The sequence below is a fragment of the Pseudorca crassidens genome, chromosome 2 (assembly GCF_039906515.1).
Source record: "Pseudorca crassidens isolate mPseCra1 chromosome 2, mPseCra1.hap1, whole genome shotgun sequence".
Taxonomy (NCBI): Eukaryota; Metazoa; Chordata; class Mammalia; order Artiodactyla; family Delphinidae; genus Pseudorca; species Pseudorca crassidens.
The window spans coordinates 106,597,153-106,615,199 of record NC_090297.1 but is presented as its reverse complement, the minus strand read 5'-3'; the positions used below and the strand labels follow the sequence as shown (position 1 = coordinate 106,615,199).

At 48.2% G+C, this 18,047-nt stretch overlaps 1 protein-coding gene across 1 annotated transcript; it reads left to right on the top strand.

Annotated features, from left to right (window-relative positions):
- The first annotated feature begins 13,515 nt into the window (after positions 1-13,515).
- Positions 13,516-16,614, top strand: GJA5 (gap junction protein alpha 5). Its single transcript, XM_067727510.1, has one exon. The coding sequence runs from the start codon at positions 13,516-13,518 to the stop codon at positions 14,590-14,592; it is 1,077 nt and encodes a 358-aa protein (XP_067583611.1). The 3' UTR covers positions 14,593-16,614.
- The last annotated feature ends 1,433 nt before the right edge of the window (positions 16,615-18,047 follow it).

Sequence of the window (18,047 nt, the reverse complement as noted above, 5' to 3'; positions counted from 1 at the left end):
CTCTTTTCATTAGAGGAGAAGGAGAAAGGAGTCCTGGCCAGAGGAGATGCCCTCTCCCTGCCCCTTTGAGCTTTCAGGTTACCTCTGATGTCTGTTCTGGGTGTGGGTGCTTGTGACTTGTGAATCTCAGCTCACTCGTGTGGGCATAGTAGAGGTTTCCCAAAAGACCCGCTCTGGGAATGAGCACTCTTTTTTTCTGATGACAGGAAAAGGATGGGGAAAAGGGATCTCCAGGGTAGTGCCAGCTTTCCCGCTGACGCCCCAGGAAAGTGGCCCGGCAGAGGTTGAGCAGGCAAAGACTAGAGAGGCAGCGCACCACCAGCCGGAGGGAGAGGGGGCCAGCGCGAGGACTGTGGTGACGGTGACAGGGGCAGGGCGGGGGGGGGGGGGGGGAGGAGGACTCAGTCTCCTTCTGGGGAGAACGCGGCGAGGAGAGGCTGCAAGGAGGTAGACGGGAGAAAACTCATTAAATGAGCAAAGATTCTAGGAGCACGAGAGAGAGGGGAGGGAGGGATCTCGAGGGGGAAGGGGGAGGAGAGAGAAAGAGTAGGAAGAAGTGGGCGGAGGGAGGGTGACAGATAGCGATTAAAAAGAGGGTGGGAGAGGAACGACCGACAGGCTGGAGAGCAAGGAAGAGTGGGCAGCGGGGGAGAGGCGGTCAGAGAACCAAGAAGCCGACTGGAATTCCAGACAGGAGGAAAAGAGGAAGGTAAGGGGAAACTTGAATTTTAAGAGATAAAACTACCAGTTGATGGGAGAGAGGCAGAGAGAGAGCCTTGAATCTCCAGCTTTGTTGCTGGATCACAGCAAAACTCTGTCTCTGCACCTGTGGGTTTCCTCCCTGCCCCTCTCAGCAGTCCCTGTGATGGTGAGCTTTGGGTATATTAAAGAGAACAGCTTATGAAGCAGCCGATAAATCACTTACTCAATTTAGAAGGAGCTGTAGAAATGCAAGCGGAGGGCCTTTGCCGTCCATCTACCTCTCACAGATGCGCCGTGCTCCAGGGGCATCTTACAAGCAGGACACCAGGTCATTTCCAGGCACTTTTGTGAAGATTGGCATTGGCCCTTTAAAAACCCAAGCCATCGCTGTTTTACCATGCTTCCTCTAGGCCTGGAATTCTTTTTGAAATGCTTTCCACAGCATCTAGGAAAGTGTTTTGATTTTTCCCCCCTAGGGCATGTTGGATGGTTTAAAAATATTCCCTGCTTAGTTTCCTATGGAGTATCATGTCGCCGCTGTCCATTGTGAGCAATCTGGTCACTTGCTGTTGGAGGAAAGAGGCTGGTGAGATCCGGAGCGGAAGCCGGGGAGAGGTGCCCACCGCAAGGTCTCCTTTCCTCCTGGGCGCAGGGCAGGAAGGTTCCTGACAGCCCCTTGATCTCCCTTCCGAGCATGTGGTAAAGGAGCCTGGACTCAGGGCCCAAGAGACCTGGGCTCTGGTGCACTGAGGGGCTGTGTGACCTTGGGCCAGACAGTTCCCCCTTCTGGGCCTCAGTTTCCTCATCTGTAAAATGAAACGTTTGAAGTAGCAGGATCCCTCTGGTTCCCTTCAGCAGTAACACTGTCCAAGGCTGAGATTCCTTAGCTCAAATGCACCTCAGAACCACTACAAAAGGGGAGGCTGACACAGGAGTTTACATCCTTACTGTGCCTTTGTTCACTTTTTCCTTCGTCCCCCCTCTCTCAGTATCCTGTCATAATGGAAGAGTTCTTGGTTCTGACCCGTCAGCATCTCACTGGGCTGTCTCCTGAGCACAGCTCTGGCACAGCGGGCCCGACTGGCCTAAGAGAAGGAAGGGCAGTGTGGGGAGCGCTGGGCAGGGGGTCAGGAGGCCGGGGTGGAAGCCAGTGACACTGAACACAGAAGAGACCAAGGCCACCCCCATCTGCCTGGGGTGGTGGCTTCACGGCTGGGGACACAAGCTGGTCTTTAGAAGCATCCTAGCTTAACTTTCACATCATCAGGCCAAGTGGTCGCCATCTCTTTCACCCACTAACCCTGGAGTCACAGCCCAGCCCAGACCCTGTTCTTGTGGGACAGCTCTCTCCACCCTGTGGCCAGGTTCCCCGCGGTGGCATTGCTGTCCGGAGCCTTCTCCCCTCGCTGATCCTCCAAGCCTTTTCCTCACTCAGCAGCTGTAGAGCAGCTCCAGTGACCACTGGGCATATGGCAGGCAGTACCGGGACGTGTGTTTCCTGGCTTCTAAACCGGCACCCTCAGGGCATCCCCTCCCCGAGACGCGTGAAGTTCAGAGAGCCACGGCAGTAACACAACTGTGTTGCCCAGCTTGGCCGCTGGCTTGGAACCCCAGAGATGTTCTTGCTGGGCTGTTGAGACTGGTTATTGTTCTTGTCTCCTAACTGCCTCACTCCTGTCCCCCTGCCAGGTACTGGTCTAAAGTCCTAGGCCATTAGAACCGGAAGAGGTCTCCTAGATTGCCAGTCAACATCTTCTTTGACAAATAAGGAAAACAAGGCCTAGAAAAGGCAAGTGATTTGTTGAAGACGACACAGTGAGTCAGGGCCATTTGAGTTGGGAGAACATCCCGCTCTGTTCACGCATACCTAGGGCTCTTCTGCCTTCCGTCCTTGGCTGTGTTTTCTGAGCCTCCATTTCTCCCCAAACCTCCCTGCTTCCTGCATGGAAGCATCTCTGTAATCCTGCTTCCTGGCAGTGACACCACCTGCCCACCTGCTCCTGCTCATCTCCGCCGGCTGGTGGGGGGCACATGCCGTGGAGGGTCCTGGGCTCTCGCAGCCAGCCGGGCTACCGCAGGGCAACCTGGCCTCTTGGGTCCTGACTGATCCCCGCTCTGGGCCCAGCCAGTTAACACAGGGCAGGGAGCCTGTCTGTGTGGATCGATCAGGACAGGAACTAGAAGACCTGCAGTCCTTAGGGCCAGGGAGACCCAAGGCCCAGGCTCTGCCTTCCGTCCCAGGAAAGAACTCCCCCACCGGGGAGTCCAGCAACTCTCTGTATGAACTGGCTCCACTCTGGGCTCCAGGATTGAACTGACTGAAGGGGAGAGATGCCCACTTTCCCGGGAAAGCTTCAGTTCTCCTAGGAAGGAAGGTGACTTCCTTTCTACAGTCAGAAGCTGCTGGCTCCTGGCAAATGACCGCTTTATGCCACTTCGTGAATCAATTGTTTCTGACATTTTAGCAACTCATGGGGAAGAAAAATTCAGCCTTCAATAATCCACTCACCTTCATAAGGAAAGGGAGTCAGGAGGTCTCAGAATCAGAGGTACTGAAATAACACAGAGGCATCTTAGAGTTTATCTGATTCAGGGGTAAGGCAGAAGGAAGGGCCTAGGCATTTGGAATCACATTTGGGTTAAAATTTCAGCTGTGTAAACCTTGGGAAAATTATTTAATGTCTCCGATCCTCAGTTTCTTCATCTGTCAAAGAGGTTAATAATAAATAATTTCCTTGTAAGGTTTTATGAAGATTAAATAAAATAATGTATTTTAAATGGCTACCCCATAGTAAATGCTCAATGAACAACAGAACAATAGAGTGGAATCCAGGTCACCTGGTGCTCAGTCCAAGTCTCTTTGAATTGAGACTCATTTGATGCAAAGGCCTTTCCACAGTGAAGGCTTACCATGACATGAAATTCTGAGAAGGTACTGCTTGGTTTTTATGACCACAGGTTTTTTTTCTGGGTCGACTTTTGCTGACCTCTAAGTTGGGAGTCAGAATATCTAGATTCGCCTCTTGGCTTTGCCACTTTGCCACTAATTTGCCACACCATCGCAACTGGGCGAGTCGCAAATGTTCCCCAGATGTTCTAACTTAGAGCTGGAAAGGCCTTAGCAACCATCCAGCTCAAACACTTAGTTTTACCCATGAGTGAACTCAGGCTCAGGGAGGGGGAATGTCTTGACTAGAGTCACAAAGAAATAGCTGGAACCAGAAAGAGCCTCTCTTCTGAGGCTCTTTTGTCCATAGAGGACTTAGAGAATCTTAATCCAACCTGGCATCTTCATGATTCAGGAGAGGACAGGCGTATTTAGGGGTCAGGATGCCTCTTCTCCTCAGATCACAGAGTAGACAACCTCCTATTTCTCTTTCAAGTAGAACTGAGCCAGCTTCAAGCCTACACACAATGTGGACATGCCTTTGGATTGGTGATCAGATTCCAAAGTGCTGCAGCTCCTCAGAAGGAGGGAATTATATGAAGCACATATTTTATAATATGGACTCATGTGGAGTCCATCTCTAGGCCCCAAAGCTCGAGTTAAAGAAAAGTTCAGGGGCAGGCTCGACCAATTACGAGAACACAAGGGACCTGATTGGAGTGGGATTCTACGCCTCCCTTCCTCTCCACCCCACCTCTCTTCTTTCCACCTAGTGAAATAACTGATTTAGAGTTAAATTAATATCCTTCCCGTTGCCCATGTTTTTCCCACCTCTGATAGTCACCCTCCCCCACTTGGTGGCACACAGGGCGTCCTTGCTGTGTCCCTCTAACCGGCCTGCTGCATGTCAAATGCTGCATCAAGCTGACTAGTTGGGTCATGTTTGAGAGTTTTTACTGGAAATGGCAGAAAAGAAAACAAGGAACTAACATTATTGAGTGTCTACTATGTGCCAATTACTGTTCTAGATGTTTCCACTTACTCACACATTGTTCAATCCCCATGAGTAAACATTCCCCTTTTTTCAGATGTAGAGGAAACTGAGAGGTTATGTTACTTGCCTGAGGTCACACAACTAGAGGGTGATGGAAGCAAGGTTCGATTCCCACTCTTCCTGGGAACCACGAGTCCCACCACCTAACTCTTTCTGTTCCCGTTGCTCTTGTTACGATCTGACATCAGGGGAACACCAGAGCCTGCTGTCCGGCCAGCCAAGAGCCCGGCAGTCGACACGGCCGCAGCCAAGAACACTTACTGGCTAAAAAAGGAAATAACTTTCTATATGTGAATTCTGGCCAAAGGGTGGCAGATGCTGCAGAGTCTGGGAATCCTGACCACTCTGGGCTGAAGGCCTCCACGTGATCATCAATTCTAGGAACAGCATATGCAAGGGACGGCCAATCCACAAACCAGAGGCTGAAAGGAAAAACCCTGGGCCTCTTACGGGAAAAGATCTGCTCGGGGGGTTAAGACACTGGAGCTCTGGTCACAGGTTTGTCACCAGCTGTCAGTCCTATCAGTCCTAGGGCCTCTTTGCTTTTCTTTCCCTTTAAGAGACACAGGGTGAGCTGTGACAAAGCGAGAGAGAGGCATGGACATATATACACTACCAAACGTAAGGTAGATAGCTAGTGGGAAGCAGCCGCATAGCACAGGGAGATCAGCTCGTGCTTTGTGACCGCCTGGAGGGGTGGGATAGGGAGGGTGGGAGGGAGGGAGACGCAAGAGGGAAGAGATATGGGAACATATGTATAGCTGATTCACTTTGTTATAAAGCAGAAACTAACACACCATTGTAAAGCAATTATACCCCAATAAAGATGTTAAAAAAAAAAGAGAGACACAGAGAGAAAGGCAGGAGCCAGGCAGACCAGGTTCAAGGCCCTGATGCAGCATTTGCTACTTGTGTGACTCTGTACAAGTTACTTAAATTCTGAGTCTCAGTTTTCTTGGCTGTAAAATGGAATAATACTGCTTTCCTAGCAGGGCTGAAGTAATGGTTAGAAAGTAATGTTAATGTCATGTAAGAGTTAGTATAGTTAGTATAGTTATATAATACTATATATAATAACTATATATAGTTATATAATATATATATAACTATAAAGTATAGTTATAAAATGCTTCACACATGGAAAGCACTCAACTTAGTGATATCTGTTATCATGATTACTTAACTTCCCCGGACCTTTGTCTTCATCTTGTATAGAAATAAAGGGTTGAGTTCGCTTGATCCCTAGATCCTTTTTAGCTCTACTGTACTATGAATCAATGACAAGATGTTGGAAATAATAAAGCATTTCGTAAATATAATTTTCATTAATAACTGCATAGGTATTAATCAACCCCTTCCGGTAATTAATAAAGACCTCCTGATAGTTCATTGTCATTGACTATCTCCATTTGCCAGCCCCTCCCATCCATTCCTTGTACATATGTCTTCTCCTAACTTTTTAAGAAGAAAATTACTTATCCTCGCATAATTCTCTTTCTCTACTTTGCCTGCTCCCTTCTACCTCCTTGGCTTTGAAAAAACTGTCGGCCGGCAGGATCTCTGAGTGGACCACTCTGTCCTTACCATAATCAAATAATTAAATTTAAAGAGGAGTTAATTATCTGCCCTTGGCTGGAGTAGCAGGAAGACTAAAGTGATAGTTAATCTCCTCCATCTGTCTCTTTTTCCCTCTCTCTCATCTCTAGCTCCCTCTCCCCTCTCTAGTGGTCAAGGTTCAGGGGTGCAGGCCCCCTCTGGACTTCTCATTCTGAGAAAGTTGCCCACACTGCCCAACTCGGTAGCTGTAGGTATATCATACATCTATCTGGTTGAAGTAGCTACCCCAAACCTAAATCAGGAAAAGAATGAGAATTCTAAATGTAAGAGTTACCCTGAACCCTGCACAAATCAACTCTGTGTTCTAATAGTTATCTCACAAATAGCCCTGTGGCAGTTATCTTGTGTCACAGAGGCCAGCCTTCGATGAGTAAGGCTCTTCAAAGAAAGGAACTTAAGGTGAGTTAGACAGAATCTAATACAGTTCTTAAGGCAGGGGCATCACTGTCAGAAGAGACAACAGCTGGCTTTGGTGACAACTTCACCGCTTACTAGCAAGTCATCCTCAAGTGATTTTGCTCAAAACACCCTCTCTGAGCCTTGTAAGAAGGGGACGGGGCCAGTCCCTAGTTCCTCCAATTACTGTGAGAATCAAATGAGAATACATATATATCAAGAAACTTGCAGAGTGTCTGGCACATAGAAGGGTCTCAATGAGTGTTAGGTTTTCTTATAATTATTGTTATTATCACCTAGATTCAAATTCTCTTTTTGTGTAACTCTGGGTAAACTAGCAAATGAAGCTGAGAATCTCGAAGGATAATAAAGATTGATGAGGTAGCTGAGGACCAAGACCACTCTCTCATGTAATCCTCCCTACATATCCATCTTAGGGAGAAACTACTGGGGTGAGGGAAGATTAGAAAAATGTACATTAGTGAATAAGCTCCAAAAGAGTTCCAAGATGATGGTTATAGTTGGCACTTCACTTTATAAAGCCACCTTTGATGTCTGGTGTAGCATTGGGGCGCACAAGCACTTTCTGAACCGAGCTGCACTGCCATGATACCATGTCTAAGGCATCCTTTGAGTGAGGCCCTTTGGGTCTTTTTACAACAGAATTCTCTTCATTGGGAAGCAAGTCAACCCTGCCCTTGCCGCATTCCACTGTATGGTGAGAGGAATTAGAGCACGAGCCCAGGAGATTGTTACTATTACTGTGAATAACAATCTTTATTGAGAACCAGAGGTCTGTTAGATACTATCCAGTACATGTGTCATTGTCCAGAATTAGACTCAGCCTCTGCAGCGTGGTCTTAAAATCTAATGTTGACAAACTTGGGTGAGTTTCCCAGTGATGTGGGGGAGGCAGAGAAAGAATAGTCCATGGTGACCAAGTCTCTGCTCTAGACATGTTCAGTCCTGCTGAGCCAAGTGGAGGACTCTCTCATGGGCAGAAGGACGGCTCAGTGGCTTTTCTCTCCCTGGTGTCCCAGTCACCATAGTCATTGTGCAGATGTCCCTAGGGCCAGCTTCCCAGGGAGGTGCCTCTAGTGGCATTAGGTGTTTTGAGTGACCTGAATGCTGTCATTCATCCACTGTTGTTTCTAAAAAGTACACGAGGGCTTCGCTGGTGGCGCAGTGGTTGAGAGTCCGCCTGCCGATGCAGGGGACACGGGTTCGTGCCCTGGTCCAGGAAGATCCCCCCCAAAATGTACATGAATCGACCTGTCAGGTACAGGGCAAGATATTAAGCAATAAGGGGGAAGAGAGGGTAAGGTGATTCGGGGGAGGATCCAGTGATGAACAGTTACGGGGCTTGTCTTCAAAGACTCAGGGTTGAGTTGGAGAGATAATACACAGCAGAGCAAATAATTCTCCTTAGGTGTGTGAAATCCCAATGGTTTTACCATTTAACCCAAGGCCCAGCTGCTGACTTGGGGGGCCACAGAAATTGTTGTCAAATCGTAAGGGCTGTTATATTTGGTTTCAGAGGACAGAACTAGAATCAACAGAAGGAAGAGAATTTTCAAGGCATCCCCATGGTAGATTCTTGCTCACTTGCAACATGTCTTCTTGAGCAGGAGAGTCGGGGGTGCAGTTTCAGCTGTGTGCTGGGTGTCGCACCTGTCACCTGCAGCCTGCCTAGCTTATGCTGCAGCCACTACTAAAGGACTGCAACGAGCGGGGTGACTACCGAGTGCAGTGCCTTATGTCCGCACCCCATTTGGGGGCTTTGTCAGAGGTAATTCAATCTTACTGCCAGACCAAACATTTTTTTTCAATTATTAAGAAAGCATTTATTATGCACCTAATGAGAAAGCCTAATGCAATAAGAATACAAAGCAGAAGACAGGCTTTTGACTTTGAGAATTCTACTACCCATCTAAGGGAAAAAGCCGTTAAATCCTTGAGGGCAGGAGTCATGCCTGATCTGTTTATTAATCTAACAGATATCACTGCGTGCCTAGTATTTGCCAGGCCTGGGACCTGTGAGGTATTATTTCAGTACCCAGAACGGTAGTAGACACATAGTAGGGACTCAGAAAAAATACTTGCGGGTTGGCTGTTAGACAAGAAGCTTTTGGAGAACAAGTGTAAGGCAGCATATAACCCAGTGTGGGAACGTATCCTGCCTGCTGCATGGTAATTTAGCATCTTCAGAGTTCGAGAGTCATCCAAGAGGGACGAGAGCAATTTGCAAAGACGTCTCCATTTCCACCTAGATCTGTGGGGTCAGTAGAAGAGGTGCTGGCTCTGAGTTCATGTTAATTTGGGTTGCTCTAAATTGGTTGTCTTTAACAACAGTGGCTGCCTAGGGCAGCAACAGTGCCCACATGGAGGAGCACCAGACTGGGAACGTAGACCCTGAATTTTATTTCTAGCCATATAATACATGAAGTAAAGGAACAAAATGATTCATGCTCACTATGCACAAATACCTTCCTCTGGCCCTTTCCCTCTTCTCCAGGTGTAATGTTACTATTACCAAAGACGTTCCCTAATGACTTCTCCAAAATTTTTGCTTTGTCCCAGGACATGACACAGTAAAAGAGGATGTGGAAGGTCTTGGAGTAAAGAACGTTCAGAGTTGGGATGTTCTTGTCCAGGTTCTAGGGAACATCTCTCTTTGCCTTGGGGACTTCAGAACTTGCATCAGTTGCAAAGGGCTGTAGAATTCAATTACCCAGGGCTCTATGGAGGGTCCAGGCCCCACCCTGAACCAGAGTCAACCCGCCTTACATTCCCATAGCCCCCTGTGTCTCCCTAATGTCAACACACATCGTGCTTTATTGCAATTATGTGTTTGTTCTCTCTCCTTAATTAAGGGAAATAAAGGCAGTTAAGCTCAGTAAAGGCAGGGACTCCTTGCTTGTCTTTTTAACTGTTGCATCTTCAGTGCCATCATCACTGCATGATACCTGGTAACTGGTAACCACTCAACAAACTTATTAAATGAATGAACGAAAGGGAAGGACATCGTAGGCAGAGGCAACATGGGGAGCCTAGATAAAGAGGTGAGAAACTGTGGGCCGTGAATACACGTGTGGGGAGTTGTGTAGCTTAAGTACTGAGTATGTGAGGGGAACAGCAGAAATAGAATGGATGAGGCTGTGCCGTGGAGGGTCTCAAGTGCAAGTTAAATCGTTTGGACTTTATAAGCAGTAGGAAGCCAGTGAAGGTCACAGATAAAGCAGTGGGGTATACTACCATTTTTATTTGACAGAATTTATTCATGGCATGGGCGGCTGCCTTTGCCCGTCCTAACACACGTCCTGCCAAGAAATGGATAATAATCTACAAAACGTTTTATGTGCTGTACACCCAGAAAACTCAATGAGTGTCTAATCTACAAGTTTCTTTGGCTGAGTTTGTCAGGGGTCCAAAGGGACCCAGAGGTGTTGGGAAACTGACTTCAGCCGGGGACCTTTCATATTATAAGCTGAGCAGCTGGTACATGATAGCAATGTTAAGTTTCTCTGACCTTGTTTGAGTCATCCAGGATGTCGCAAACGAGAGGTTTTTCACCCTATATACTGCTGCCAGGGCCCACGGGGTCTGCCCTAGCCCACACCTCCCCAGCTGGTTAGTTTCTCTTGTTCTCTCCCAATGAGGCATCCTAAGACTGTCTTTCTGATATTCTGCGATGTTCCTTTCTTGTACCTGTGTTTTACTTCTTCCAGGTGGGACTCCTTGGACTACAAGTGAGGCAGTCAGCAGGCAAACCTCTTGGCAGACTAGACCAAAGCATCACATTCTTTGCCTTGAACTATTTATATATTTCCTTGGGGACTTGCAAGGAATGAGTGACAGAGTCAGAAGATCAAGGGGAAAATCTTCAGAAGTTGAGGAGAGTTTGGAAAACTTGCCCCAAATCCTGGAAGAATATAACATTTGTTTCTCTCTTTCTTTCTTTTTGATTGCCATTTCTCTTTCCTTCTGGCTTTCTCCCCTTCTTCTCTTCCATCTGTTTCTCTCTTCTTGGTAATGCACATCTCTCTACCTTCCACTTTCTCCTATTCTTGTCCTGCCCCACCACTTTCCTTGCTAGTCATGGCTGCCTTTTATTCAGTTCTTATATTCTGAGCACTGTGCTAAGTGCTTTTTACCTATCGCCTCATAATACTCTATGAGCTAAATGATAGTATATCCATTTCACAGGTGAGGAGGTTGAGACACAGATCCAGTAACTTCCCCAAGCTCAGCAGATATTCACAGGGATTTGAACTCCATTTAGCTAACCCCCAAATTAACTTCCCTTAATGGTTACAGGATCTCTTTTCTCCCATTTCCAACTCCCCCTTGTCTTTTCCCTCTTTTTGCTCCTCCTCTCTCCCCTTCTCTCCCTCCCTTCTCTCTGACACTCGCCACATCCTGGCCTTCACATGCGTGCTGATGACCCTGAAGGTGCTGAACACTGCACACGTGCCCAGAAGGGATCACAGACCATTCAGACTCTTATCTAATCAGTCATTTTCCTTTTGGACTAACGCGCCACAATTTTCCACTTTTGGAGGCGATGGAGGGGGCCCTTCATCATGTGAGGAAAAGGGCAAATGTCTGATCACAAACCAGAGGAAAGGGCTCAAGACTTGGAAGGGTCTTTGATATGGAAGGGAACAGAGATAAGGCCCTTTCCGCTTACTCATGGACTCTCTCATTCCCCGGGACGCTGTGTACTCTCAGGGTTGGGGAGTGGAGGGCTGGGAGAAGACAGAGCCGGGAGGCTGGTCTCTGTCAAGGTATCAACTCAGAAGCCAAAGCCTGGACCGTGAAATATGGAACCTCGCCCTGTCCCTCCTCATATGCATAAGGATAGGAACTGGGATAGGATAGGAATCAGGGGCACACTGGCAGCAAAGATGTGAAGGTTAAAGTTTGAACTTGACAACCTCTAAGGTCCCATCGTTATCAGAGGTTTTAAGATTCCAAGAAGAGAATATTTACCTTCAATTCCCACCCCCCCCCCCCTGCTTTTTTTTTGGTCATTCTGTTGATTAGGACTGGTTGATTAAAGGCTTAAGCCATAAGGACATTTATTGTTCATCAAGTAAGAATTCTGGAGGTAGAAGATTCAAGAGTTGATTCAGACGTCTCAGGGCACTGGTTGGCATTTCTGAGATTCTCTGGGAAGCTTCAGGCATCTTGACTCACACAAACTGTCCACAGGCAGGAAGTCGTGGGGGTGAAGAGGACTTCAAGTGAGGCTCTATTTACTGGGGATGGTAAAACATTTTCTAGAGCAATCCTTCCACATCAGACTCTCCCCACACCTCACAGACCAGAACTAACTGCAGTGGAGGCTGAGAAAGTGATAGCTGGCCTTCTCACCCTGCTTATGGGACACAGCAAGGAACAGGGGATTGGTTTGCCACCGGGTAGAAAACACCAGTGCCTGCCACCCCCTCCTTCATTCACTCAACTAAGATTCACTAAGTACCCACTCTGGGCCGGGTGATGATGGTACGGAGGACAAGAGAATTCCTGTTCTCAAGGAGCTCCTACTGGAAGAACACAGACAGGCAGAGGATCACAAAACAAGATGGCAAGTGCTGGGAGAGGACTGAGTGTCCCCAGGGCCACCACAGAGCTGAAGATGCTCAGCTTGAGGAAGCAGGGAGGGCTGGGAAAGCAATGACTGGGTTAAGTTTTGAAGGGTAAATGGGATGCAGCTAGGGGTGAGGGAGCATGTAGGAGGTGGCTGAGCGGAGAGCATTTGGGAACCTTCCAGGACTTGGCATGCTGGACACGACAGAGGCAACTGAAGGGGATAGGCAGGAAACGAGGCTGAAGAAGCATGCCAGGACCTGATGAGGGAAGGTTCTGTGTGGGACTTAAAGGTTTGGGGCGTTTATTCTGGATGTGTGGGTGAGCAGGTCTGTGTGTGGGAACCTTCTGTATGCAGAAAGACAAGCCGAGCTGTACAGCTGGAATGGCTGCACTGCAGTGACGTGTAGATCAGCACTGCCAGCTGCTAACCAGCTGGGGGAACCTGTGAAACCTTTGAATGTTTTTGTTTCCCACCTCCCGATAGAGTTGGCCCATGCTGGATGGCTCTGATGGTTAGTGAAATAGAAATAGAAACAGAAAATGCTTCCTAAGGGACCAAATTTGCCTCTCCCACCCTCACCTTTTTCTCTTCCACCTAGTTCTGGCCTCTGGAGTCAGAAATATATATATATATATTTTCCACCTGACAGCAGCTCAAACACATGGAACACATGAATTATGATTTTCAGCATATCACATACCTCATCTCATTTACCCCTCCAAGTCCTCTGGTGTAGCTCTTCCCATTTTACAGACAAGGAAACAGACTCAGTGAGGTAAATGTCCAGAGTCACATTTGCAGGCTCCTGTCCTGTGCTCTTTCCACTACTCCAGTGTTTCTCGGGTGAGGTCCTTGCACTGCCTGCATCAGAATAATCTAGGCTTCCTGCTGCAAATCCAGATTCCTGGGGGCCATCCCAGACCTCCTGGAGTAGAATCTCTGGAGATAACAGCACAGAATCCACATTATAACACACATCTCAGGTGATTTCTAGATCCATTAAAACGTGGGAATCATACTCTAATCTTGCTATCATGACTACTTTGTCTTCTCTTTCATTTTTGCTGCAGGTGGGGGAGGAGGAAGAGAGCTTTTTAGGTGAATCTGACTTCTAAGCTGCACTCTCTTAAGGAACGCATTGGTATGGGTCAGTGGAATCACAGAGCATGATTGGACCTTCCAGATGTTTGCAGAAAGCATCCCTCTGTTTTTCTCTCTGTCCCATTTGCAGGAGTCTTGGTGTCTGTCTTCTGCTGAGCCAAGATGGGTGACTGGAGCTTCCTGGGAGAGTTCCTGGAGGAAGCACACAAGCATTCCACGGTGATCGGTAAGGTCTGGCTCACCGTCCTCTTCATATTCCGCATGCTGGTGCTGGGCACGGCTGCCGAGTCCTCTTGGGGGGACGAGCAGGCTGATTTCCAGTGTGATACGATTCAGCCTGGTTGCGAGAACGTCTGCTATGACCAAGCCTTCCCCATCTCGCACATTCGCTATTGGGTGCTGCAGGTCATCTTCGTCTCCACACCCTCTCTAGTGTACTTGGGCCACGCCGTGCACACGGTGCGCATGCAGGAGAAGCGGAAGCTACGGGAGGGCGAGAGGGCCAAAGAGGTTCGGGGCGCTGCCTCTTACGAGTACCCAGTGGCCGAGAAGACAGAGCTGTCCTGCTGGGAAGAAGCGAATGGAAAGATTCCGCTCCGGGGCAGTCTGCTCAACACTTACGTCTGCAGCATCCTGATCCGCACCACCGTGGAGGTGGCCTTCATCGTGGGCCAGTACCTCCTCTATGGCATCTTCCTGGACACCCTGCACGTCTGCCGCAGGAGTCCCTGTCCCCATCCTGTCAACTGTTATGTGTCCCGGCCCACGGAGAAGAATGTCTTCATTGTCTTTATGCTGGCTGTGGCCGGACTGTCCCTTTTCCTCAGCCTTGTTGAACTCTACCACCTGGGCTGGAAAAAGATCAGACAGCGATTTGTCAAGTCACAGCAGGGCATGGATGAGTGCCAGCTTCCTGGTCCCTCTGCCCGCATAGTCAAGAGCTGCACACCACCCCCTGACTTCAATCAGTGCCTGGAGAATGGCCCTGGGGGGAAATTCTTCAATCCATTCAGTAACAAGATGGCCTCGCAGCAGAACACAGATAACCTGGCCACTGAGCAAGTGCGAGGCCAGGAGCAGATTCCTGGGGAGGGTTTCATTCATATCCGTTATGCCCAGAAGCCTGAGGTACCCAATGAAGGCTCCCCAGGTCACCGCCTCCCCCATGGCTACCAGGGTGACAAGCGCCGTCTCAGCAAGGCCAGCAGCAAGGCCAGGTCAGATGACCTATCAGTGTGACCCACCGGTGTGGCGGAACCAGGACCAGGTGGGAACAAAGGAGGCTCAGAGAGGGAAGGTGTGTCCCTTCTGACCCCATCTCTCTCATTCTCATCACTGCTCTACTCAGTTTTGGCCCTGGATCTCAATGGCATTGCTCATTTTTTCCAGAAGCTATGACCAGGTCTTTGTGGGTGCAGTAAGAGACATGGCTACCTACCCAGGCTCCTTCACCCTCCACTCAGAATCCTCAGTGAAGCCTTTCATATTACTCAGTGAATGGGATAGAGGAGGGGACGGGGACCATGGCAAATCTGACCTGGGAGGGACAGCCAGGGGGATAGGATGACTCTCTACATACCAGCCGCACACCAGATGGATTCTCTAAGCCCCTCTGGCGTCGTTGACCCGATCACCCTTCCTCCTGCAAGGAAGAGCCCAAAGTTCCCGGCCAGCAATGAGCATGAATCAAGGAACTTGCATTATATGTGCTCTTGAATCTGTTGTCTCCTTGGACCATACCTTGGGGTGGTGGTCAGGTCGCCATGGGATGCCCTTGGCTGCCCCTCCCTCTACCCAGTCTTACTTAAAAAGAGGCCCTTAGAACTCGACCAGCAGCCTCAACTTTACAAGTGCCTTGGTATGTACCTCTGGCAAATGTCTCACCTTGATGATGTTGCAGCCTTTCCTTCTGCCAGGGTGTACAACGAGGCCGGGGAGGGGGGTGAAAAGCTCTCCTAGGGAGTCACTGTGCACACTGACTCCACTGGCATTCCTGCCACCACGTATCAACCTGCAGCTCTTTTACAGTTCAACCTGATGGCAGAAACCATCCCTTCCAGTCCTCCCTTGGCTGTCCATCCAGTGCTCCCCTAAAAACCTTATTGACCAGAATGCCCAAGAGGCCATCATCCTCTCTCACATTCTGACCCGATCACCAGCCATGGAGGCCAGTGGAATTTCCCCAGGTCTTATTAAAACAAAGAGGGCATTGTGCTTCTCAGATTCCCCTTGGGAAAAAAAAAATAATTCTGCTGTGAAGATAAAAATGAAAAAGGAGAGAAAATACTGGAAAACTATTTTTCCCTCCTGTTTGCTTCCCTTGCTGACTGCCAGCTTAGAGTGCCAAGAGGAGGTGTGATGACAACTATGGAGGCCTCCATATCTCTCTTTCCCTGGAGGATTTAGCAGGGGCACGAAAGCAGAAAGGGAATCTCCAGCTCTCTTGGCAGGGCCCTTGTTTAAGAGCACAGAGATGCCTGTGTCTCCCCAGTGCTCCTAAAGAGACTGCCAAAAAAGCAGTGGGGACTACAGAAAAGCCCTGCCTTCCCAGGGACTGGCCAGGTTTCTCTCTTCAGTCCATCTGTAATAGGTGGTTGCCATTTTGGATGAAGGTAGAGGATGCTCAGAAGTGGCTGCCGGAACTTATAGGGAGACAGTTACTTTTTAAGATGCATGTGTGTGTTTGTGTGTGTATGTATATGCTGGGGGAAAGGGAGGGAAGTCCTGAAGTAAGGAAAGCATGCCTTAGAGACACTTGTGTCTTCCTGCCCTTTCCTCCAGATGCCTGGCAGAGGGGCTGAGTCTCACTGTTTTCAGTGTCATTAACCTAAAGAGATAAGCATGAGAGGTCGGGACAGAGGAGGCTGAAGCCTCAGAAGGAGGCTTCAGCCTCTGCCCCACCTGCCCATCTCTGGGCCCCTCTGCTGATACTTGGTTGTTATTGGTGGGTGGGGAGAAGGATGAGGGTAGAGGGGTGGAGGAAACTGACTGGGATGCCATTTAGGGAAGAATGACTGGTCATCCCAGGTTCCTGGAGGGGACACCTTTTAATCTATTCTCTGGCACTGGCATTAAGACTCTCTCTCCAAAACAAAGCAAAAAAGACTCTCTTTCCTTCCATCTCTGAAGTGTGTTTGTTTTGTGAAATGAGTGTTCTTGGATTAGAAATTCTGTGAGATCAGTCCTGATGATGGGGCTTTCAGGAAGGAAAAAGGAAATAATATGTGTCTTTTGTCCTAATAAAGTCTGGCCCTACATTTATCTCTCCTTTGTGTCCCTTTCATGCTGTGACTACAAGAGAAGGATGGCAGACTTGGTGGGGGAGGGGAGCACTTGGAGTCAGTCACCAGTCGATCAGTATTGCGAAGAGCTTTGGAATCACACATGCCAGCGTGAAAATCCCAGCTGCTGATTTGCAGCTGGACTCCAGCAAGCTCCTTAATCTCTGAAGCTTGGTTTTCTCATCTGTAAACTGAACCTAGTAATATCTACCTCATAGGTTGTTAAATGAGATACTATTTATAAAGAGTACAGCAGAGTGCCTGGGAAATAATAGTCTGTCATTAAATGGTTATTATTGTTGTTATCTTCATTATTTTTGTTGCTATGTTGAATACATAGTATTTGAAAACCTGGGATGCTGAGGGATGGTTACAGAACTTGCCTTTATGGAGCTCACAGTCTCCCTAAGATGATCAACTAAACCACATAGAGGAAACAATTAGAATAGAATGAAATAGGAATTCATTGATTATCAATTCTAGGAACTATAAGGCTCCAGGAAGTGATACATAGGAAAATACTACATAGAAGAGGACAGACCTGACCTGAGCCTTAAAGAGTGGCTAAGGTTTTAGAGAAGTGAGACCTCAAGGATGACACTGTGAAATAGGTCTAGGTATCCCCGTTTTACAGACATGGAAGCTGAGTTCCAGGAAGTTTCTCTGACAGTGGGCAGCTTCTCACTGGCTTCTTTGGGTGAAATCTCATCTCTCTGGAAGAGCAAAAATGATTCTTGCTCCAAACAAAGGGTCCAGGGACCACTCAGTCCTTCACCAGCAAATGGGTGCCATTTCCTAGAGGAAGAAACAAAGGCTGGGAAGAAAACAAATGGAAGTATTATCTGAACTACCAAGTGGTCTTGTCTATCAGGGCAGGAAAGCTCTTACGGGGACTTCCCTGGTGGTCCAGTGATTAAGAATCCATTTTGCAATGCAGGGGACTCCAGTTTGATCTCTGGTCAGGGAACTAAGATCCCACTTGCTGCGGGGCAACTAAGCCCACGTGCCGCAACTACCGAGCCCGCGTGCCACAAGTAGAGAGAAGCCCACACACCGCAATGAAGACCCAATGCAGCCAATAAATAAAAACATATTTTTTAAAAAAAGAAAGCTCATGTAAACAGGGCTAGCAAAGAGGTCATAGAACACATCTTGTGACACCAGTGTTGAGATTCAAGGGTGTTCCTAACATCTGGCGTCTATCCGAGGGTAAGGTGCTCAGCCCAAATGTGCCTGAGCAGTCTAACTGGAAAAAGTACCTGGGATCCATTTTTCTTCCTAGAAAAGAAGTAGAGAATCTCTTGGTTTTATAAACATAGCTATTAACATTTGACAGTTTGTGTAACACCGCGACTGCAAAAGCCAAGGGACTTATTTTATAGTGAGTAAGATTTCAACCTCATGTATCTACTC

What these genes read in the sequence shown, in the direction of transcription:
- GJA5 (XM_067727510.1), top strand. Translation starts at nt 13,516, where the DNA reads ATGGGTGACTGGAGCTTCCTGGGAGAGTTCCTGGAGGAAGCACACAAG.